We start from the raw sequence: 24,384 nt of genomic DNA, 5'->3' as shown, positions 1-24,384 counted from the left end.
TTTTTTAGTTCAATTGTTTTGTGTTAATGCAAGAGGTCTTCAAAGGGTTTTAACCAATAGAACAAGCTTGGAAGGAAGCAAAATATAAAAACCGTCATAAAAACCCATATGCAATTATGCATCCTGAAGCCATCACTCTCCTAAGACAGAAGAGAAGTGGGAGACGTGGCCTACGACGAGTTCAGCGCTGGCTCTGAGGTGCAAAAATACCCTGATTTTATAGAAGAGCGTTCTCATTATATCACGTCAACTGCCTTCTCCGCTAGACAGTTGCTGCCTTTGGCAGCTTTAGGATTCCACGAAGGACTGCACATTTAGCGCTATATTTAAAAAAGGTAACGGGCAAGTCAAAGTCAAATTTAAAACATTGGCCTTGGGACAGTGAGTCACAACAGAAGGTAGAGAAGGCTGCAATCTTGCAAACCACAATTCAGAAATGAGAATGAAGAGTAAATGCTGGTGTTAAGAAACGTTTTACTTTAGGATTTGGATTTTGCATTATATAAGGCACTCATTTTATGTAGAAAATAAATGTAATCCTGTGGTATCCTACTGACATGATGCTCTTTTTTTTTTTTTGGTCTAGATTTCGTATTGTTATAACTATTATTAAAAATACATTTAATTCATAAAGTGAATTGAATACACTTATATAATGAACATGTTTTTAATTTGTAAGTAAAAATTCATTTTGATAATAAAAAAAAAAAAATAATAATAATTTTTTTTTTAAACTATCTTATCACATTGAAGAGGAAAACCTCATGAAAAGAAAACCATATTAAGTATTCTGGCATGAACTTGTATTATTTCTAGAAAATTCTTAACTGCTTATTAATATTTGAAGGTTTGTCTGCCAATTCAAAGCCATGTTGTGCAGCCAAAAAGCGGGAAAGTAAACACAATACAGGAAGTGATATCAGAGAGAGGACACCTGCAGACTCTCATGACTGTGTCAAAAATATCAGATAATTTGAGCTTTTATACTTATACTTAAGAAGATTATACTTAATATTTATGACTTAACGATAAAAAGTCTTTTTACACGAAAAATATATTAAAAACGTAAATGTTAATTATTATAATTAAGGTATGTAAATTCACATTCAGGTGTCAGAAAAATGTTACCACTTTTTACTTGATGTTTGCACCACATAATGTTTAAGTGATTTAGTTTAATGTTTTGTTGAAAATAAAGAAATTTGCTCTTGGTTTAAAAGGCTTTTCCTTCCTTTATCTTGGACACTTTTGCTTGTATGAAATGTTTAGAGGATGATATATTTATGTAATTGTTATAAGCAGAAGTTTTTTTTTTTTTCTCTGCCGTTTCAGTTGCTCCAGTCCTGGACTTGACCAAACCGTTCATACACCTGGAAACCGCTCCTCCTAATCTTATTAAGTTGGTCGAAGCAATTGAGCGGACAGGTAATACTTTTGTGTCATTGAATGTCATGTAAAGAGCTTTATTGTTTGTGGTTTGTTCGTTAGAGAACCTGACACATGATATGGAGTGAGCAGGAATCCCCGCAGAGCGCCTCCAGCCACAAGAAAGAACGAAAATAAAAACATTGGATTTCTACTTCTTGTAATAGATTTTTTATTTTCTATTAGATATTTCCACATTGAAGATAATAAATGAAATGTGTGAAATGTTTCTTCTTACACCATATGGCAGTTATTAACATCCAGATTTCCTCTTTCACTGTGAGCCGTCCCTCTTTTTCTCCCCTGAGCGAGAGACTGAACGGCGCTCGGACTGTCTGGCTTGACTGAAGCCGTCATCTCACTTCTTCACAGACTAAAGCAGAGCTCAGGGATTCAGCTGGGCTGTTTTCCCAGTTCTCCCGATAGCGTGACTGGATATATTTATATCTCCAGGCTTTTACATTTAATGTTTAGATGTAACTGCTCCTCTAATCCAAGCTGGCATGGAAGATCTATTTTTGAGAGATTAGCTTACGCCTCGATTTTCTGCTAGGTCTGGACTCTAGGACGCTATACAGGACATCCACTGCTTCAGCCTCTGACAGACAGAGCCTCGCTGGTGAGTTTAATCGCAGTTATCTTTGCCACATAGGTATGCACTTCCTGTGCAGGAGAAGATGGAGTTATTCAGTTTCAGGCCTTGTGGATTTTGATTGCTTTAATGTTTTGTTTTTATTCTAAGTAGATATCAGCTTGTGTACAGTGTTTAAAAACTTACTATCTGTCTGTCTCTAAAGTAATACATTTAATTAAAATATATTTATATTAATAAATATTTATTGTTCATACTTAATACATATTATTCATTATACAAAATATAAGCATCATTATTTAAATAATCCTTAATAGTAAATTAGTGTAATTATTTTTCTATCTCTGTCTATCAGTCTATATATCAAGAAAGTAATAAATAAATAAATACATGTCTTTATTTAAAAATATAGATTTTATTGTAAGTGTTTTTTTCATAATGCAAAATATAATCATTATTGTAATTATTTTAGATCTATCTGTCTATTAAGCTATATATAAAGTAATAAAAATTTTTTTAATAAATATTGTAAGTTCATAAGATCATAATAAATATAAGCATTATTTATATTATTTATAAGCATTTTATGTCTGTCTGTCTGTCTATCTATCGTTCATTTTACATCATAAAATTTTTGTAATCATTTACATAAACAATATTTTAAAGCATTATTTCCAGGTTTAAATTAGATTCTCAACATCTCAAACTTTTGGTTTCCTCTGTATATACTATTTAAAAAAAAACAACTAGGAGTGGTACGGCAACTGTTGTTAAGGGTTTGATAATGTTCATTGGTGATTTGCTATTTGGTTGCCAACATATTTCTGTAACTCTGTTTGAAAGGGATGTATCGAATTAGATCTAATGTGTATCTTGCTGTGACTCGTCATTTATAAAGCGTGCATCATGATGAGCCCGGTCATTTGTCCCTGTGCAGAGCTGCAGGAGTTGGACGTGGGACAGTGGGACATTCATGCCCTCTCGGAGGCTCTTATTCAGTACCTGCAGGAACTTCCTGCCCCCATCATCCCTCCCTCTGTTTATACAGACCTTCAGGCAGCAGTGCAGCTAGAATCAGGTATGTGCCACTTTTCACTCATCCGTGCAGCCTGAAAGAGCATCGTGTAAAGAAAGTAACCGAACTCAGCAAGCAAACAGCTCTGAGTGTCTGCCATGCCAGATGACCCACGCGCTTACTGTGATGTCATTCATGAATAGACGTCCCCTCCGCGAGGAGACTAGAGCAGGTGCTGGAGAAGCCTGAAGTTCCACTGCAGAACCTCCTGACGCTGCATTATTTGCTCCGACACCTGGAGAAGGTCTGCCAGCGTGCGGAGCAGAACGGCCTCGACATTCACACCCTCGGCCAAGTCTTTGGCCCTTTGCTGATCAGGGGCCCTGTGAGCGGGTGAGCGGGAGGTTTATTTCTTGTATTTCTATTGGCTGGAGACAAATTCTGGAAATCCGTTGCTGAAAAATAAGCCATCTTCATTTCTATGCGTTTGATTTAAAGGTCAGAGGAAGATGAGGGGTTTCCTGCAGTTGCAGTTGAGAGACTTCTTTTGGAGAGAATTTGGGAACAAGAGCCGACTCCTCCTGGTGAGTCACCTGTGTCGCTTTTGCCATTGTGTATAATAGCTATGCTTTTTTTTTATTCACAGATTAAACTGTTGTTAGGGAGATTTAATCTGTTTTCAAACCTTTTGATGCCAAACATGATCTGATACCCTTGTGAGAGACCCCTGTCTTAAAATAGAAATGCAGCGCTATGTTTTCGTCTAAAAAGTATTTCCGGAGTTAAATATTTGGCTTTAAAGAAAAAGCTAATGATTAAGCTTTATCTGGCAAAATTTTATTTTTTTTAATTATTATTTACTAAGCTGACAAGGTCTTTTTTTCACTCGCTTTTAGTATCGTCTGTAATCCTAAAGAGAAACATTTTCAGTTAAATAAATTTGTATAATGATTTTCACAGTAAATATTGCTTGTTGAAGTTAAAAGCAACTGTGGTCAGGAAACAGCTTTGGTTACATTTCAGTAACAATTTTATTTCCATTTTTCCTTGTTTATGTAGCTGCATATTTTAAACATTTATTTATTTTGCAGTACGCCCTGCTTTCATTATAAGTGTATTTACTGTAAAAATGCCTATTTGTTATCATGAGGAATGTTAAATTATCGTGGTAATCGACAACATGTCACAGATGCAGTATATAGACACACGATTAAAAAACTTTAACTTATTAAAACTTTTGTCTGGATGTTTGTATACTCTCATTGGAACTGTGGGGTTTGTAAGACTTTAAGTAACTAATACATTTATTCAGCAAGGATGCATAATTAAATTAATCAGAAGTGACCAAATATAATGTTACAAAACATTTATAATATTACAAAAGATTTATATAATTCTTCAAATAATCCTGAACATAAAATACCTCAACAAAAATATTAGATGTTTCTTGAGAAACAAATCAGCAAATTCAAATGATTTCTGAAGGATTATCTGACAAGGAAGACTGGAGTAATGATGATGAAATTGTTATTTTAGGTTGTAATAATATTTCACACGGTTACTGTTAAAAAATATAATAAACGCAGTCTTGAGCGTAGAAGTTGTATTTCAATCAAATCTTTTTTTGACCCCTTAAAAAATTGCAGTATGGATTTGCAGTAAAAAAAAAAAAATCTATCAAAAAAAGCTATATCTTCCCTGTAGTGTAGACTTAAACTCAACTACAGAAGAGAGAACCTCATGTCATTGTTTAATATCTAGGCTAGTAACCGAAAGGTTGCAGGGCTAATCCCTGAGCGATCACCATTACGCCCTTGAGCAAGACAGGTGGCTCCAGAGACTGTGCCTGTAATATAACCTTGCACGTTTCCATGTTGACGATGTATGAAAGTCATTAAAGCAAATGTTGGCCTCAGTCGTGGGGATAAATAAAAATGTATTTATTTCAATCATAAATATTTGTATCTTATTTGCCTTGTTTATCCAGCTCTCCCTCCTAAACCGCCCAAAGCCAAAGCCATGGCCTCATCTGTGACCAATGGAAACAACAGCTTACTGAGTGAAGCTGAATGGTACTGGGGAGAAATTTCAAGGTAAATCACTGACATAATTACCTATAAGGCTGTAATCAAGATAATCACACATTTCTGTTAGTAATGAATCTCTGTTTGATGCACATGGTTTTAGAGAGGAGGTGAATGACAAGATGAGAGACACTCCTGATGGTACGTTCCTGGTGCGGGACGCATCAAGCAAAGTGCAGGGAGAGTATACCTTGACCCTCAGGTGAGCGCCTCCTCCGACCAAACCGTGGTTCTTGTGAAGTCTAATATGAGATGAATGCTTTGCGTGGTGTATCATTCGTTTGATATGCATCATTACCGAGAGGAATTTCTAACAGAGACAAGACACGATCAAAGCCTTGTGATGTTTATTCCAGGAAAGGAGGCAATAACAAGCTAATCAAAATTTTTCACCGCGGGGAGAAGTATGGCTTCTCAGAGCCTCTTACTTTTCTCTCTGTGGTGGAGCTCATCAACCACTACCGGCATGAGTCACTGGCCCAGTACAACGCCAAGCTGGACACTCGCCTGCTCTTCCCCGTGTCTAAATCTCAGCAGGTGCGATGCCTCCACTCTTCACAGTGCTCAAACTAATGCTGTCTTTTTCCTGAAGTGGTAGTTCATGAAAAATTTAAATATTTGTCTTTATTTACTCACCCTCATGACATACCAAGACGATTTTTTTTTTTATCTTCACATGGAACTTTTCCATATAATAGTGATCACAGACTTTTAACGTCCAAAAAAAAAAACAATGATGACCTCTGCATCCATTCTCATTCCCTTCATCTAGCTGTTTTTTAACCCAACAATGTATCTAATGAAAATTCCTCTTAAAGGTATAGTTCACCCGGAAAAAAAAAATGCTTTTAATTTACTCACCCTCGGGTAAGATTTTTAGCTACAACCATGGTCCTTGGTTGATTCATAAAATGCAAGTCAAGGGCTACCACTTGAGTCAAAAAAAGCATTTCAGGCAACATGATTAATACTTGTGGCACCTGATGATATATTGAGTTCTTAGGAAGTGAAATGGTCTGTTTGTGTAAGAAACTAATATTACAGCATAATTACCTGTAATTCATTACGAACAAATCTTTCTTTTGAACCGGCTCTTTTTAGTGAACTGGATGAACCAGGTCACCAAATCAGAGTAAACATCAACAAATACCTACCGACTGTCAATGTCCAAAAAACACCGTAAAAGCACAAACTTAAAAAAAAAAAATTAATTCTGTCATTAATTACTCACCCTCATGTCACAAATTAAGAAATTTTTTATAAAATCCGAGAGCTTTCTGACCCTGCATAGACAACAACGCAACTGACACTTTCAAAGCCCAGAAAGGTAGTAAAGATGTTGTTACAATAGTCCATGTGACATCGGTTGTTTAACCATGACATTATGAAGCTACGAGAATAATTTTTGTATGCAAAGAAAACAAAAATAACGACTTCAACTCGTCTTCGCCACGCATGTGTATATCAACAGTCAGTTTAAAATGTATACAGTTTTGCTTATCTCAAATCAACTTGAGGATGAGTAAATAATGAATTTTCATTTTGAGGTGAATAATGCTTGTAAACGCACCTTCTTGTGCTCTGCAGGATCAGGTGGTGAAAGAGGACAGTATCGAGGCGGTAGGAGAGCAGCTGAAGGTTTATCACGAGCAGTATCAGGAGAAGAGTCGTGAATATGATGTACTGTATGAAGAATACACACGCACATCACAAGTAGGCTGCATTTCATCTCTCCTTCAAATGCATTGGGATCTAATTAACAGTCACTAACAGAGATGGTCTGCGATCTCTGTCAGGAGCTCCAGATGAAACGAACAGCCATAGAGGCCTTTAATGAGACCATCAAGATCTTTGAGGAGCAGTGCGAGACCCAGGAGCGCATCAGCAGAGAAAGCATTGAGAAGTTTCGCAGAGAAGGCAATGACAAGGAGATTGAGAGGTACTCTTGTTTTCTATTACTCATCAGAGCACTATAATGATACAGATGTTTCCCATAATTCCTTGGTGTTCATTTGAATTCGAGTCATGTTTTGGCTTATATATAAATGGGAATTTTTTTTTTACTGTCTATTCAGAATTCAAAGCAACTCTGAGAAGCTGAAATCCAGAGTGACAGAGATTCATGACAGCAAGAGTAAGTTAGAACTGGACTTGAAGCGACAAGCTACAGACAATCGAGAGATAGACAAGAGGATGAACAGCTTGAAACCAGACCTCATACAGCTGAGGAAGCTACGGGACCAATACTTTGTGTAAGAACACCTCCCATATATATATTTGAATGTGTCAGCAATTTACTTTATAATGTCATAATTCTTTATTAAAATGTTCTATTTTGATGTGTTTTATAATATAATTTATTCCTGTAATGGCGAAGTTGAGTTTTTAGTGGCCATTAATCCAGTCTTCAGTGTCACTTAATACTTCAGAAATCATTCTAATTTGCCGATTTGGTGCACAAGAAACGTTTATTATCATCAATGTTGAAAACAGTTGTGCTGCTTTTTCAGGATTCTTTGATGAACGAGAAGTTCAATAGAACAACATTTATTAGAAAGAGTACTTGAAAGGAATTTATAATGTTACAAAATATTTATTTGATCTTTGATCTATTTAATGCATCCTTGATGACAAAAAATTTGACCCCCAATTTCTGAATGGTATTATAGATTCATCAGACTGATTATAACTTCTGAGTTTGTAAGTTTGTTTGAATGATTAATGAAAAGACCTGGCTCGTACGAGTTACTTGTTTGTGAATTATAGGACTATGCTAGTCAAGTATTCTCACTGTTAAATGAAGCCACTATAGACAAAGCTATATAAAAAACAAATTGTCTTGACATTGCTTACTGCAAGCTCACAATTTAATTTCTTTTGTTGTGATACTGTAGATTCAGCAAAGCATGGCAGGAAACTCTGCACTCTGGTTATTTATTCACAGGTAACCACTGCTGATGTTAACAACACTGATATTGTCTTTGCAGATGGTTGACTCAGAAAGGCACCAAACAAAGGAAGATCAACGACTGGCTCGGTATAAAGAACGAATCAGAGGAGTAAGTTCTGTTCATCCTGACTTGAGATACTATACGCAAATACAACCTGAATTTGTATGAAGCCAGACTCGGGTACATTAGTCCTTTTGGGATACCTTCAGAACTATCTGAACATTCATTTCAACATCCTAACACAAACTTCATCATGAACTTCACTCAAAATTAGATTTTGAACATGGACTGATTGTCTGCTTTTAAAATCACGAGACAGGTTTTATTCAAAAAGCTCTTAAACTGATGTTTTTTTAAAAAGATTTTACCACAAAGCAGTGTTGAAATTGTCAAATATAAATAGAAAGACCTTGCATTGCATTTTATTGAGATGTAATAGTGGATGTATTTATTGTTTGTCTTTGCATGTCAAACTACTGTTTTTACCACAAAAATATACTAATAGGCTAATATATCTTATTGCACAATGCACAGTCATTAATGAAACAAAATCATGATATTTCTGACAGGTACATCAAATATAGAAAAAAACAGTAATCATTCAATTTATGAACTTTCAGCTTATATTCTCTGTTGGATGACGATGACGATCAAGCACATCACGAAGAGTGCACCTGGTACGTTGGGGACATAAAGCGCACAAAGGCGGAGGATCTCCTGAGAGGCAAACGAGATGGCACCTTCCTCATCAGAGAGAGCCAGACCCAGAAGGGCTCCTTCGCCTGCTCTGTAGTGTGAGTTACTGAAGCACTTCCCAGTTCACCACATCCAGCATCACATGCAGCTCTAGTTTGCTTCTTATTCAGAACCAGTTCCTTTTAAAAAAAAAAAATAACGGAACCGAATGGCATTGATAATCAAATAGCAAGACCGAATATAGAACACAAAACATTCAGCATGACCTGTGTAATCTCATACTAAAAGGAACTGATTCATTAGAATCATTTGTTTTGTTGATTCAGAAACCATACATGCAGTATCCAGTAGTCTGACACTCGAAAAAAGACTTGTAATCCAATAATATTAAATAACAATACAAAGAAATCACAAACTGGTCCACACTTACACAGTCTCCAAAAAAGACATTAAAGAGTGTTTGTAAATGCACAAATTGTTTTAAATGTATTTCACATTTCTCCTGTGTCCTTTAAAAAAAGTAGGTTTGATCAAATTGAAGGCCATAAAATGTACGAAATACCTTAAATGGTAAAATAACTTGTTTTAAGAGGCTAAATTTGGGAATGGAAAAACAGGAATCACTGTCTTTATTTGATCATTCAACTTCAAAAAACGTAGAAATGTTTAGCTCTCACATTTATTTAATTCAATCAAAGTCAGAATGTGCATTCTACAGGCTAACGCTTTCAGAACCGTTCACAATTAATTAATTCTGCTCATTTATGCCAAGCGATTTCTTATTAACTTGATGAATTGTTACAATGTTTACTTCATGATGTTTATATTATAATATATTGTAGATGGTTGAAAGAGCGCATTTTATTTCCCTCATCTTTTTGAATGAGCAGCTAGTAAACGGTAATAAGTAGTAAATAGAGATTCCAAAATAAGAGTCCCATTGCATTTTGGGCTTGTTTATAATTCAAAGCCTCAAATCTTTTGTCTGGATATTATTGGCATTTTGGTTACACAGTAAACTCTATCTGGTATCTGGGCTGCCCCATCACAGGAGGGAAAGACTAAAAATATTATTTAACACATTTACTAGTTTGTTACTAGTTTTTATTTTCCTTTTTAGACTTTAAAAACATTATCAGCTAAATTCAATATTGATCAACCTCTAATGTATATTGATATATAAGTGCAAACCGATTTTTACAAACCAATTATTTATTTTTTTGATTGTATCGGTTTGTTCTATATGGACAAAGTATTTATTTTATTTGTGCAAGTCCTGAAAAATGTTGTTTTTAAAAATAAGTTCCTTTTTTCTAAATGTTGATTCCTTAGAAGTACTGAAAACCTCGTTAATGGAGAGCCATTAAGGAACCAGAAGTGTTAAGAGGAACTCGAACTGGAATCGTCAAATTCCTCAGAGTTCTCTTGTCAAGCTGTGGCCTGCACTTCCTTAGTATCTCACTGTCGCTTAACACATTTTCTTCCTTTTCAACAGCGTGGATGGAGAGATCAAACATTGTGTGGTTTACAAGACAGCCACCGGTTTTGGATTTGCTGAGCCCTACAACCTTTACGGTTCCTTGAAAGACTTGGTCTTGCACTACAAACACACCTCTCTGGTCCAGCACAACGACTCACTGAATGTAACCCTGGCCTACCCGGTCCTTACGCAGCAGCCTAGATGAGCACCGCAACACGAGACGGCCCAGGACACACATATAAAGCATGATTAAGCACATTATACGGAGCAAACTATACTAACACCGAACTTTTATGTTTATCGTAGAGAACAGATAAGCACAGTATATTATCGTCAGTAAACGTACGGCTTTTTTGTAAGCCCATAGTTTTCTGTATCAATCAAAGTCTGCTGCAGTAATTACGGTGAGATCACAGCTACTCTGTATTTGTAAGGAGAGGAAAGTGTCACATGATTGGTGTTGTAGTCCTGCATATTTTCGTTGAGGACACGGGATGAGGAATTAACCGAAAGTCGCAGCTGTTGATAATCAATCTTTTAGCTGTTATGTCACTGTGTATTTGTTTGGTAGCTCGCTTCTGCCAACTATATAGATTCCTCTTTATGTGAGTTGTCCTATAGAAGATGTGAAACAAACCTTTTTTTATATATCAGGCATGGTCGAGGGACACTGAAGTCCTTTTAGCTTCTATTCTGCCTCTGTAAAGCTAGTCGTCATGGTCAGAATAAATTGCCATCAAAAATTGTGCTTTTCCTTGAGATGTTACACCACAGAGTTGGAAGTCTGGCATCTTAATGGTTTCTGTGGGCTGGTATTGGTGCTTCCTGGTGCTTTATTTTTGACTCTTGTAACGTGAGAATAATGCATAGCTATAGCGAACTGTTAAGATCCAGAGCAGAACAAAGGTGATCCCAAAGCAGCAACGCGCACAGGAGCTTCCACTCACTTAGAAAGGTTTAAAGAGGCAAAGCAGGTTATTCAACAGGCACAAGCAAAAATGGAACTGAAAACCCTTTTGTGATATAAACCAATATATGATTATAGATTTTCGAGGAGATTATCAGGAGGAATATGTTATATTTGTAATAGGAAATGAGTCCTAATGTTTGTTGGGCGTTTTGTAACTGTACACCCCTTAGTGCTTCATCCTGTGACCTCAGCTTTGCTGTGACTCATATAGTCAGATGATACACTGTTATGTACATCATACAGTCAGCTGGATAAAAAACATAGATTTTTAGTGAGTGATCAAATGCTTTTTATCAAGCAAGAACCAGATAGCAATTTTATATTTGCGTACTAAGAAATTGTACTTAAATGAAACATACTTGGAGAGGAAGTGGTTTAAAAGTGCCTTCTGCCCATGTGTCATGGAGGACCCTTGCTGTGATTGGGGCAGTACAGAAAGCTTCACTTCCATAGATATATATATACTCCTTGAGCTCTACAACCAAGTTAAGCAAGTGCTAAATTGTCAAAGGCTTTCAAACACAACTACGTGATTTTTTTATTAATTGGAAAAAAAGGAGGATCATCTCATTAAATGCATTCTGTTACATACTTTCAAATAAAATCAAGATAAGGAAGACCGTATGATGAAAGGGCCTCTTATTTGTAGTGTTTAACATTAGCTTTTAAGTTTTTTATGAGGTTTGGTCTTAACCAGTATGCACTTTCATGGATGTCATTTCATTTGAGGTACCATTTTAACAACAGGAGTAATTTCATTAATTTTACAAGGTTGTGTGTTTAGGCCTGTTCACACTTAGACATTCAGTGAGATAACAATTTGAATTTGATTAAACCGCTGATACAAACATTTGCATGCTATGTGACCGAAGTTTTTATGGATAGATGTTCTTAAGGGATAGGAAAATTTCATTATTTACTCACTCTCATGTTGTTTCCAAACATGTATGAATTTCTTTCTTCTGTTGAATACAAAAGAATGTATTTTGAAAAATGTTTGTAACCAAACATCTGCAGCTAGCTGTTGACTTCCATGGTATTTTTATTCATACTATGGAAGTCAATGACTATCGTTAGCTGTTTTACTTACTTACATTTTTTGAAATATCATCTTTTGTGTTCAACAGAAGAAAGAAAAGGTTTGAAACTTGAGGGTGAGTAAATGACAAAATTGTGCTTTTTGTGTAAACTATCACTTTATCTATCGCACTGCGAATAAAGCTCTCCAACCAATAAGATTCAGGCTTTTTAGTCACATTCCCAGAGCCACTGCTATTACAAACTGATTTGTTGGCACTTACAGATAATACAGCATCTGTAGCACAGCAGGGGTTTTTCTTTCTTTTTCATAAATGCCACCTACTGTCATGGAGAGAAATAGCATTTTCATTCAGCACTTGTGCCGTTTTTTTACGCATTGGTCTAAATAGACCAATTGAATGCAAAAATTGAACTGCATTTTTAGTTCCAATCATGAAATTCATCTTGGTATAAATAGACTTTTTTTTATTAAAGCTACATTTTAACTGAAATACACTGCATCAGTTTTTTCCTAGAAAGCTAGTCGATTTAAAAGGCAAGTTGGAATTAAAACCTAGAAACTTTAAACTAGCCTGAATCCTTTGCTTTTGACGTCCTCCTTTATAGATAGATTCATTTTCATTTATGAATCTGCCACAGACCTTAAGATGAGGCAGGCTTTTGTTTTATAAGCTTGTTTTGTTAGTATACTCCGGTTTGTTTTGTCATATCGATAGGATGAAGTTGTTTTGCTATGATGGTGTGGAGTGGAGCAAGAACAGAGACACTGGTTATTATTCCTTGAATGTTCTGACTGACGTCGGGTCGTTGAGAGCACAGAGAATAAGCCAGATGTGACGAGTTTGTTTGAGATAAAGCAGTGGAATAAAGCCTCTAAATGCACTATACAAGCACATCTTGAGGTGATAATGCGTGACAATTAATAAAGCTTGACAGCCTTTATGAGCAACCGAAATGGGTTTAGGTACACATTTTAGTTACAGGCCTGTAGTGTCATTGTGTTATGATCGTGCCGAAGTGGGTCTGTTCTTTGTCGTTTTTTTTCCTTTAACTCCTTTTTAAAGAGAGACTAATTGTATGTCAATGTTTTTTTTCCTCATTGTAAGTAATGACCTTACAGATTCAAAGATAAGCTAGCTTGAATATCTCTCTTACATTCAGTACAGTTACAAATGTTTACAGTGTCTAATTAACCAAATAGAAGATGTATTTTCAGACATTCTCTGTCTGGTCCTGAAAGGTGTCTGTTAGACGGGGTCTCTTGTCTTTTTTTTGTGCCTCTGTTGTTTGAAACTTGAAGATTTTGTTTTCATTCTTTGTTCACTTTAAACAGTGCTCCCTCGCCTCACATCTTATTTTCTTCTGAATAAAAGAAGTTTAATATGGTATTTTAGGTTGCAGCTGTAACCCAGAGCAGGTTTGCCAGCATTTTTCGTAGATTTTTTTTTTTTCCATAGCAGACATTTTTCTCTTTCAAGTTTTAAGTTACATTTAATAATAATAAAAGCCCAGAAGGAAAGGTTACAATAATTATAGACTGAATTCTAACTTCCTGCTATAGTCTGTCAGAGCAAGAACTAAAATTAGCAGTTATTTTTTCCTCATCTGTCTTTCTACGACAAGATATGCACTGAAAAGCACGATACAGCAGGGCCAAATGTTTAATAGACTTCTGTTTTTATTCTATTATAACTTAACCACTATGCATGAGAAATGTATTTAATATGCTATGACAGAACTATGAAATCTTTTATGTCACAATTCAAAATTTTTTTAGAATGCGAGATATAAAGTCAGACCTGAGATATATACTTGCAATTGTGAGGAAAAAGTAATAATTGTGAGATTTTGGAATTACTTTTTTTTTTTTTTTTTTTTTTTTTTTTAATTCCATGGTGGAAATAAAAAACAGAATTTCGAGATATAAATTCACAATTGCAAGACGTAAAATTAGAATGTATTTCCCCTCAGAATTGTGAGATGTATATAAAGTTACTTAAGACCTTATGTCTTACAATTCAGATGTTTTTTTCCTCAGAATTGTGAGATAAAAACTTTTTTATATTTTTGTCCCACAGTGGAAAAAGCTTTCATACATAACGACTAATTATCCTTTACCTCTTTAAACTAAATGATACCTTTCTGTCTTGTTTCTCCCTGAGTGCGTGAAGTAGATGCACACCAAAATGCCATTAGACCTGGAGGACGGGGAGCACTGTTTGTTACCCAGTACGTTTCTACTGAATGTGTGTGCGCAAACTTTATGTACATACTTTTATTTCCTTTTACTACTTCTGTTCTCTCCAATCTGTTTTTGGGTGCAGATGTTTCAGTGTACAGTTTGCATCAGTGTTGTTTGTCTCTCAAACAGGTACACAAGCATTACAGAGATATGGCTGTTTAATAGGTAGATGAAATTATTTTTAAGACAATAAAAAGATATTGAGTCTATTGCACCTTCTTGTCTGTCGTCATCTGTTTGATCTTGTGATGTGATCCAAACAACTTGCTTTTACAGCGAATGTCATGCTGAAGCAGCAGAAAGTACCATGACTCAGAAGCTTGTGTCAGTTGTCTTTTGATAAACACTTTGGCGTGTCTTTACTTACATTACCAGGGGGTGGAAAAATCTGAGCAAATATAGCAACGACCTATAGAGAATGTTTCATTGTTTGACCAGCAGCTGGATCAGGATGGGTTTAAATCTTTAAATATGCTGCCAAAACTTTTATGTTGCTCTTCCTAAGAATATATGTTTGACTCAAAATTAAAGTGCTAGTTCCTTGTTCAGTCTGTTCATGAATTAACCTATTTTAATCCCACAATTTCCCCAGTGAAGGGAAATATGCACCCATTGCATAGTCAAATGAAATAACCCACATGCCCAAAACAGGTTAGTGCAGGGTAGCTAGTGGGGAATCACGAAGTGAAAATTTGCTCACTTGGTTAAGAAGAAATATTTTTTATTATTATCAAGCACCTGTATACAATCTTTTAACTAAAGATTATAAGCTCACATGAATTTTAAAACTGTGCAAAGATAAACCATTTAAAATAAACACTGCAGTGTTTCATAAAAACAAATTATACTGGTCAATTCTGATTTTGTAATAACTTTAAATCTTTTACAATGTGGACCGATCAGTTATGCAATCAGGTTCTGTGTCTAGTGACTAATATTTTATGTATTGTAAAATGCATATATAATACATTTTATGGAGTTTTTTTGACATGGACATCATTTTTTTCAGAGCAGCAGGCTGGCGATAAACAGCTCTGTTCATGTGACTATTTACATGATTAAAGTTCACAGAAACAAGACATTCATTTATGGGTGACTGTAAAAATGCAACTCATCTGAAAACCTTCAAACTCTAAAGTAATTTGTCCCAAATGTTGCCAGCTGGGATTAACTCTTGCCATTCTAGTGGTTCATTTGATAAATATACTGTGCCATTTAATATATATATATAATCAGGAGACTTTTAACTTTTGAAGGACAACCGGGGGCTGTTTCATTAAACAAGGTTACCAAATAAGCCAGGTTTATTTCAGTTAGTCTGATTTATAGTCAGTTGATTTGGTTCAAAATAACTGAAATAAGCCTGGCTTATTTGGTAAACTTGTTTAATGCAACAGGCCCCTGATAGTGAGTTTCTGTTCAAGTTTTCAGTGCGATCTTCCTCGTGATAGGGCAATAATATTATAATAATGCTGTACTAAAAGCATATACGGTGCAAAGTTTTGCCGGATTTTAATGACGTCACGTACCTACACCAATCAAAATGTGGCACCGGTGGAAGAGGAAGAAAGTTAAAAATGCAGGACACTCGCTCGTTTTCATTCAGAGATCAAGGCAAGCTGGTGGAGCGGAATCATGTTCGGCTTTAAACTGTCTGTGCTGCTCTTCGCTGTTTGTTCTCTGAGTGAATGCAGCGGTAGGTTTGTGAACTCCTGCAAGTATCCGCCTTCACGATGGTGCGACTCTCAAGACATTGCAGCCGAATGTGGGGTGAGTGACTCGTGCATCAAAACAAAACTTACGACTTCAGTTTCAAAACGAAACGATTAGATGTGTTTTATTATATTTCTTTTTATCAATACTTTTACTAGCAAGAAAAAGTAAAACTGCATTTGAAGATGCAGATAGTCAACACTGGATATGCAAATCGTCACATTTACACTTCCCGTTTTCTGCTTTCCGCTGTTTGGGAAATCCCTAAGATTTGTTGGGCATGAAGAAGGCAGACGCCCAATTAGCGTAAACGAAACTGAGCGCTTCCCTTTATTCTCTTCTTTCTTAGGTGCTGGAGCGATGCTTGAAGTTGAACGAAACCAAGCCCAACGCTGCCCCGGTCAATGTGAGCCTGTACTATGAGGCTCTGTGTCCTGGATGCAGACAGTTTCTTGTAATGCAGCTCGTGCCAACCTTCATTATGTTGAATGACATTATGAATATTGAGCTGGTTCCATATGGAAATGCACAGGTATATTTACACTCCCATCTGTTGCTCAGACAATTTACATCAGTACAGACACCATGTTACTTCTATTTACACATTATATGACTAGCATAGCTATTTGCATTTAACAAGATGTAATCGAGATGATATTTACTTGTGTTCACACCTTGGGAACAGTTTTACCACAATTTGCACGGTGCAAATAGCAACCAATTTCTTTTACACACAGTAAAAGTAAAAATAATAAGTTAAATGAGTGTTAAAATGTTGTTCATAATAATAGGAGAAAGAAGATCAAGGGAAGTATACCTTCGTTTGTCAGCACGGAGCGGATGAATGTCTAGGTAACATGATTGAGGTGAGGTTTTGCCATTTATTTCACCCCTAAAGCATTTTAAAGAAGATTGAAGGCATCTTGTTTAGAGCTGAAATAGAGGTATTGTAATTGTAATCTTTTCTATCAGACCTGCCTGTTGAATATATTAGGACCGAAGGCTATTCCAGTCATTTTCTGCATGGAGTCAGGAGCAGATGTGCTGAAAGCTGCCCAGCCTGTAAGTGGTCATCTATTAAATCTTTATTGTAAAACCTGGTGCAATGCGATGCTAATCTGTACCTCTTATCTCAGTGTCTTGGAGTCTATTTTCCTGATACCACATGGGATTCAGTCATGACGTGTGTGAAGGGAGATGAGGGCAACAAATTAATGCATCAAAATGCACTGAAAACAAATGCTCTGAAACCCCCTCATCAATATGTGCCTTGGATAACTGTTAATGGAGTAAGGATGAGTATTTGTTTCTTTACAAGGAAAGTTTTTTCATTAGTGTTTCCTGGTAATTAAATGGCACAATGTTGTTCCTGCAGGAACACTCGGATGATCTTCAGGATAAAGCTATGAGTTCTCTCTTCAATCTTGTGTGCAGCTTGTACAAGGTTTGTTTGTAAACCTATTTGTGTTTCTGATCATTTCAGTGTTTTATCTTGTCAATCACATGACGTCTTCGTTCTTTGTGTTCATACAGGGTGAAAAACCAGCTGCTTGTGGTCAAGGGTTGAAGAAGAAAACCAACAGTTACTGCATGAACTAATCAATGACTGTGATAACGGCACTACTTGTGTCAGTAATGGAGACAATGAATGAAACAAAACTGCATACATGCTGCAATGTTTTTTTCATTTTAATCATTGTTTGCTGTTTATGTTTGTATGCTGACAACCATATTTTTATAGTCACGTTTTAAACCGTTTTGTATGCATAAACAAAATTAAAAAGCAAATTTCCATTACCTTTTAATTGCTTGTTGTGTTAATGATTTAAGGAAACAGTCTTTGCTAAAGTGGACTTTACTCAAGAGAAATGCTTCTTCAGTGGTTTCACATTTTTGCGTATTAACCCGAGTCCTACATTATTTTGGCCTACAGAGTGAAAATACTTTGGGTTTTAAATATAACAGCTAAACTAATAATAAATAGTAGTCTGTTTTCAAACGCAGAGGCGGACAGTAGTGAAGTATTTTTCTTCTTTAAAAGTACTTGAGTGATTTTCTTTTTAAAACTTTACTTCACAACTTTCCAAAGCATAATATTGTACTTTTTACTGCACTACGTTTCATATTAAATATAATTTTATACTTGATTACATTACAAATCTAGTACTTTCTTACTTTTACTCAAGCAAAAGTAATTCAAAGATTTACTTAAGTACAACAAAGTACTACATTTTTAATGTTCTTAAGTATTAAAGGTAAAAAAAAAAAAACTTTTATTTATGAAATGTAGTGCAGTAAAAAGTACGATGCTTCGGAATGTAGTGAAGTAAAAGTTTTCCAAGGAAAAACACTCTGATAAAGTACAGATACTTTTTAAATTTACCTGAGTAAAGTAAAAATACTTAACTACTGTCCAGCTCTGTAATCAAACGGGACACAATTATCGATGGAGTCCATAGATATATCTATGGATGGAGTCAAGCTGTTCTGCGCACGTTAACGCAATCTTGATGTTGTTGAGCGCAACGCCACTACGCATGTGGAGTCACCGGCTCCTGCAGGCTGTTTTGGACTCCGCTGGTTATATGAATGAAATCTAAAGCTGAACATATATTGGAGAAATAATTGTAGCTTACGTTAGGCAAAGGATAAAATATTTGTTTCGTATCTTATGCCATTTCTCCTGGAGCAAACGGACAGAAGTTGCGAATGAAGTCGTCAAGCGCTGATCGATCGGAATCTTGAGAGGAATTTAAGTTAAATCGGCCTAAACATGATATCTCGTCAGAGTAAGGATTTCCTCATAAGGATCGCCGGTTACTGGAAGCCGCTTTTCAGAGGCAGATTTCTGATCGTGACAAACACTGTGAGCTGTGGAGGGATGTTGGCAGCGGGAGATTTCCTCCAGCAGACGCGCGAGACGCGGAGGACACCCGGCCGAACACGTGACTGGACGCGAACAGGTGACAACTAACGTTAAGCAAATTATTTTAACAAATAAAGTTTGGCTTGTTAAAATGAGCTAATCTTTTTAATACATGTGTTATTGGGTGATTACATAAAACTTTTAATTTTTAAATGGCATCGTGTGAATATCCTGTCATAAGAAGTAACGCGAGATTTACTAACTCTCGCGATGTTGCGCCCCTATAGGTTGTATGTTTGCGGTCGGATGCTCTATGGGTCCTTTCATGCATTATTGGTACCAGTGGCTCGACAAATACTTTGTGGGCAATGGCATTAATAATGTCTGCAAGAAAGTGCTTACTGATCAGCTGGTCGCATCGCCAGCACTGGGGGCCTGGTACTTTCTAGGTGAGATCTTGCTGCTGATTTCCATTCAATTTAATAGTCTTCAAATTTATTACAGCTACACTGTTACCTGTCAAAGTTTGTAAAAAATTAAGATTTTGTTTTTAATATTTTTGAAAGTCCATGCAGAAACTGGCTACACTTATTGGATTAAAAATACAGTTAAAAATGTCAAATATTATTGTGTGACTATTATTACAATTTAAAAAACATTTTATCTTTTGAATATTATTTTAAAATGTTAGCATGTTAGAATATTTTTTTTAAGGATCAGTTTGAGACTGAAAACTAGAGTAATGGCTGCTAAAAAAAAATCAGTTTTGCCAGGAATAAATTACATTATAAAATATCTTAAAATTGAAAACAGTTGTTTTAAATTCCAATAATAGAAGGTTTTTACTAAATTTAATCAAAATATCAAAATCGTAATTTCTTTAGTGTAAATTTTACAGTAGTAAGGCATAATGATATTTAAGATTCATAATGTACAAAATAAAGTCTGAATATTACACCTGCTTGCTTGCTTGCTTATTCATTTGATGTATTTATTTATTTCTGAAGGTATGGGTATGATGGAGGGTCACACTTTGTTTGAGGCACAAGCAGAATTCAGAGATAAATTCTGGGAGTTTTACAAGGTATGTTGCAATGATAAGCATCTGTCTGGTTCAACCTTGGTTAACCAATACTTCACTGCTGACAACGTTTCATAACATACTTCTTTTTAGGCAGATTGGTGTGTTTGGCCAGCAGCTCAAATGATAAACTTCTACTTCCTGCCACCCAAGTTTCGTGTCCTTTATGTGAATATAATTACCCTGGGATGGGACACTTACCTCTCCTATCTCAAACACAGTAAGAAAGTTTGCACATGGCATCATATAATAATACATTCGTGAGAATTGCTTCAGAAAGGTTATATAATTAATAATATAGTCTTGGAGGTAAAGGTTTATTTAACTCCTGGCGAGATAAAAAAAAAAAAAAATGTGACACTCTCTTTTCCAGGGTGTAAGCTTCCTTGTAACTGGTGATGAATGACGATTGTGTTTTTCCAGGAGACCAAGTAGAGACCAAAACAAAAGCTGAGTGAGCTGCCTGAAGATGACTGAAGAAAAGGGAATATTTAAAACCACAGCTTCAATCATGAAAAAATAATTAAATCTTATTTTTCAAGACTGTTAATGGACAACTTTCTGTTTTTAAATTTCATATAATAGAATTTTATCCTGTAATGCCAGGTACATTGCACACTTTGCCATTGTAATTTGGTTTTTATTATTTTTGAATAATTCAAATATGAAAAAATTAAGTAATTGTAAACGGATGTATTTGTCCAAAATCGGTGTATTTTTGACATGTGAAGGGCAGTTTATAAAATCACACTGTTTGCATTATATTCTTATAATGGTATGGAATACAGTTTTTATAGTTACTTTACTGTAAGAAGTAATATTTTCAGTTTGGCCAAACATGTTTATAATAACAATAGTGTGCCAATATTATTTTCACATACATTGGAGAAATGCTGTAACAGATGCTACATAGGCAGTAACGTTACTATTGATTGATATGTTCATAAATGGCCTTTACATGTACATTTTTGCCTAATTCATTTAGTTTTTGTGATTATAAATTTTATGCATTGGATAGAACTTTTGATCTCTGCTTTGTCATTATGTGAAACTGCTTGAATTTTTGATTATTTAATGGAAGAAAATAAAATAATTTTTGTGTGTTGAATATTACCATAAACTAGAATCAGTTAACTATTTTTTTTATGCGTTAGAACTTGAACTTTGAGGTTGAACCCAAATATAAAAGAGCACTTTTGTTCGTCTATCAAGGCATCCATCTTTCAGTGGTACATGACAGTTGTTGATGGCACGTGAGACAGACAAACCTGCTGAGTGAGAGTGACAGGACACTGCTCGCCTTCATAGGGGCTTCCAAACTGATAAGGCACAGGTGTTCTGGCAGAATGTTCTCACAAAACATTTGTTCTCATGGACTGAAGATGTGCCTAAAAATTAAATTTGTGAAATGACACATTTTTTGAAGAAAATACATCTTACCAGATCTTCTCAGTTTTAGTGGTAAGTGTTGTCATGTGCACATTTTAACTGTACTTTATTAAACTAGCTATTTTGAGTATTATTCATTGCCCTAATTATTGACCGGAGCTTAGTGTTTCTCATCTTTGTCATTTAACTGTATAGTCATGTAGAAAGTATTTTTCCAGGCACCTGAAAAAGTTGAGATTCTAGTTTCTGAATAGATTTATTGTTGATAATCATGAACTGTATTTTCAGAGTTGCCTCCCATTTCAACAATATGAAGAGAAGCTCTTCTTTGAAGTCTTTCTGGACATCAGAAGTGGGTTATATCAGTTCATCAGTGCTCACAGTCATCCAGTCTAGTTGGATTCTAAATAGATTCACTGTGCCTATGCAAATCACCAATTTTTCATTGAACTGCACCCTATCATTAGGTATTATATTGCAATTAATAAAATAAAAAACTAGAAGGAAATGCTTCTATTTGGCTATTTAACTATATTATTATTATTCATTTATGGATAGTTGACATATCAATGTTTCCTATATGGTGTGACAGCAAAAATGTAAAACAAAAAAAACTCTTTACATTGAAGATAAACCTCTCATGCTATTTATAATTGTAAGAATGAAGACATTTTCTCATGTTATTTGTATGTTAAGTATTCCTGTTATGTTGCTGTCACACCATAGGACACAGTCCAATTTTTATTTGTTAACTACCCTTATGTTATTTTGTCAGTATTAGCCTTCACCTGTCTTCTGTTCTGTTCTAGACAGAGATTATGTCTCGGTGCAGATTATTTACCTTCTCTGTTTAATTCAGAGGGAATGGGACACTGTGAACCAGCAGGGCCTGCCTGGATCCAAATCCATGCCCATTCACCGTACATTCAAGAGAACATTTTCAGGGGTCCTCCAGCTTCCCCGTCTGTCCCGCCGGCTCTCGGCTCAGGGAGATTCAGAGAACACCCCCCGCAAGGCCACCTTCTGCCTCGGTGTCGTCAATGGCCTGGAGTCGGACACTTTTCAAAGTTCATGGTAAGCTGCTCTTTTGTCTTCTAACGGCACTTTGTATGCCTTTTAATGTTAACCAGTGATTTTAAAAGAAGGTTTTTAATTCTGGGTAGTGTACAATTTGCGATGAATGAGGAAAATCTTTTTTATCGTCTGTTGTAAACAGGTAGGCCTACAAGTCAAGGGTTAAACGAACTTTGTACAAAAACAGATTTTAGTTAATAAACTAATACCACATGACACTTCGCCATGTAACGTTACCTGTTTTCAAAATAGTGGCTTCACGTCAGCAACTTTAGACCGAGCTGGAGCACTTACTGTGTGTGTTGTTTATATAAAACTTATAATTTCACTAAATGTGCAGTGAGCTACATTAGTTCTGTAATAATAGTTCTTAAATGCCTATACTTAAATTTTTCAATAATTGATGTGGTGTCCACAGACAAAAATTGTTTTGCATGGAGACAGAAGAGGGAGCCATTGTTCCCTAAAGACCAGGAAAATACCTCTGACAAGAAAATGGACATAAACAGTTAGTAAATGTGCAGGAGAGTTACACACTATGAACTTTTTGTTTTAATTATTTACCAAACTATAACCTTTCAGGTAACTTAGTGATATCGTTCGTTAAGATATGAAAGTAAGTCATGAGATAAGGAAGGCCGTCACGTTCTTTATTCACCAGATTAATTTCTGTTCATGATTTATTTAATTATATTAAAAAACAAACAAACAAAAAAACACGTAGCTACACACTGTAAGTTTTGTTTCTATTGCCATAAAACGTTAAAAATACCAAGGGTTAAAACTTGATGCATTTTCCCTACAGTGGCTTTCAAAAGTATTTAAAATGTCTAAAATGTCACACTTAAAATGTCTGAATGTCAATGCACAGTTAATACAGATTTTTTTTAAAGTCTCTTATGCTCACCAAGGCTACAAAATTTTACAATTTCAAATATAATGAAAAATGTAAACTAATTTATTCCTGTAAAATTCAGCAATTTATTTAGTTTCACAATATTTTTGTGGAAATCATGATACTTTTTTTTCCAGGATTCTTTGATGAATAGAAAGTTCAAAAGAACTAAATTTATTTGAAATAGAAAACTTTTGTAACATTATAAATGTCTTTACAGACACTTTCGATCAATTTAATCCATCCTCACTAGAAGTATTAATTTATTTTTTAGAAAAAAAAAAATTCTTATTGACCACAAATATAGTGTAGGCTATATTGTTTTTAAAAAATGGAAACCGGAACAGAATTAAAATGAAGAGTTTTTATTGTAAAGTTTTAATAAAGGGTTTAATGTTTTTTTGTAATGCAACAGACATAATTAAGTAAGTGTCTCTAAAGTATTCGAAACCTTTTTCGGGGTCACTGCATATTGTTTTTGCGTACACAACTCATCCGGCAGTCAAAGGATCGCAGGGAACCTTTTGCCCTCTGATAATCAAAGCCCATGGGGCCCGTGATAGAGGGCCATCGTGACATGAGCCATGCTCTCTGTCTGACTTTATCTGACTTCGCTTTTTATAGTCAGAGCTTTCATGTGACTTCTCCTGCATGGTAAACCTAGAGCATGTGAAAGGCATACGCATTTCTCGGAGGAAATCTGAACGCTGCAATCGGCTCTGCGTTGCACCGCTGGTGCGTTGACTTTTCTGCGTGCCAGGGGACTGGAACAGGAAGCCATTACAGACCAGTAAACACTGGACCTCGCTCGCTAATAGTCTTAATGTGGAGGTGGGGCCACTTAGTGAGCTCTGTCATGGAGTCCACTCA

The 24,384-nt window shown here is 35.5% G+C and overlaps 4 protein-coding genes across 5 annotated transcripts in view; all 4 read left to right on the top strand.

Annotated features, from left to right (window-relative positions):
* LOC306881098 (phosphatidylinositol 3-kinase regulatory subunit gamma-like) overlaps window positions 1–14,709 on the top strand; it is a 31,384-nt gene extending 16,675 nt beyond the window's left edge. Inside the window, exons 3-16 of the mRNA XM_079435008.1 lie at window positions 1,333–1,425; window positions 1,979–2,044; window positions 2,955–3,095; window positions 3,236–3,425; window positions 3,531–3,616; window positions 5,020–5,125; window positions 5,220–5,318; window positions 5,473–5,653; window positions 6,704–6,829; window positions 6,913–7,055; window positions 7,192–7,368; window positions 8,104–8,175; window positions 8,688–8,861; window positions 10,259–14,709. Of these exons, the coding sequence (XP_079291134.1) occupies window positions 1,333–1,425; window positions 1,979–2,044; window positions 2,955–3,095; window positions 3,236–3,425; window positions 3,531–3,616; window positions 5,020–5,125; window positions 5,220–5,318; window positions 5,473–5,653; window positions 6,704–6,829; window positions 6,913–7,055; window positions 7,192–7,368; window positions 8,104–8,175; window positions 8,688–8,861; window positions 10,259–10,448 (1,844 nt within the window). The 3' untranslated portion in view covers window positions 10,449–14,709. The remainder of the gene's footprint in view (window positions 1–1,332; window positions 1,426–1,978; window positions 2,045–2,954; window positions 3,096–3,235; window positions 3,426–3,530; window positions 3,617–5,019; window positions 5,126–5,219; window positions 5,319–5,472; window positions 5,654–6,703; window positions 6,830–6,912; window positions 7,056–7,191; window positions 7,369–8,103; window positions 8,176–8,687; window positions 8,862–10,258) is intronic.
* A 1,323-nt stretch (window positions 14,710–16,032) lies between these two features.
* ifi30a (IFI30 lysosomal thiol reductase a) lies at window positions 16,033–18,466 on the top strand. The gene is made up of 7 exons (XM_079434927.1): window positions 16,033–16,266; window positions 16,559–16,741; window positions 17,001–17,075; window positions 17,182–17,271; window positions 17,346–17,498; window positions 17,585–17,653; window positions 17,743–18,466. Exons 1-7 carry the CDS (start codon window positions 16,132–16,134, stop codon window positions 17,806–17,808), a joined length of 771 nt encoding a protein of 256 aa, XP_079291053.1. The 5' UTR covers window positions 16,033–16,131; the 3' UTR covers window positions 17,809–18,466.
* Window positions 18,467–18,712: 246 nt separating this feature from the next.
* mpv17l2 (MPV17 mitochondrial inner membrane protein like 2) lies at window positions 18,713–21,677 on the top strand. The gene is made up of 5 exons (XM_079434928.1): window positions 18,713–19,172; window positions 19,363–19,524; window positions 20,083–20,159; window positions 20,250–20,376; window positions 20,580–21,677. Exons 1-5 carry the CDS (start codon window positions 18,983–18,985, stop codon window positions 20,612–20,614), a joined length of 591 nt encoding a protein of 196 aa, XP_079291054.1. The 5' UTR covers window positions 18,713–18,982; the 3' UTR covers window positions 20,615–21,677.
* LOC306881040 (3',5'-cyclic-AMP phosphodiesterase 4C-like) overlaps window positions 21,507–24,384 on the top strand; it is a 49,594-nt gene continuing 46,716 nt past the window's right edge. Inside the window, exons 1-3 of one of the 2 annotated variants that reach the window (XM_079434923.1) lie at window positions 21,507–21,617; window positions 21,834–21,897; window positions 22,405–22,619. In XM_079434923.1, the coding sequence (XP_079291049.1) occupies window positions 21,856–21,897; window positions 22,405–22,619 (257 nt within the window). In that variant the 5' untranslated portion in view covers window positions 21,507–21,617; window positions 21,834–21,855. Of the gene's footprint in view, window positions 21,618–21,833; window positions 22,013–22,404; window positions 22,620–24,384 lie in introns of both variants that reach the window. The other variant, XM_079434925.1, reaches the window with a different exon arrangement.

This window comes from Barbus barbus (genome assembly GCF_936440315.1).
Source record: "Barbus barbus genome assembly, chromosome: 15".
In the NCBI taxonomy this organism is placed as follows: Eukaryota; Metazoa; Chordata; class Actinopteri; order Cypriniformes; family Cyprinidae; genus Barbus; species Barbus barbus.
The sequence above is the reverse complement of the archived record's forward strand: the minus strand, read 5'-3'. Positions and strand labels throughout refer to the sequence as shown.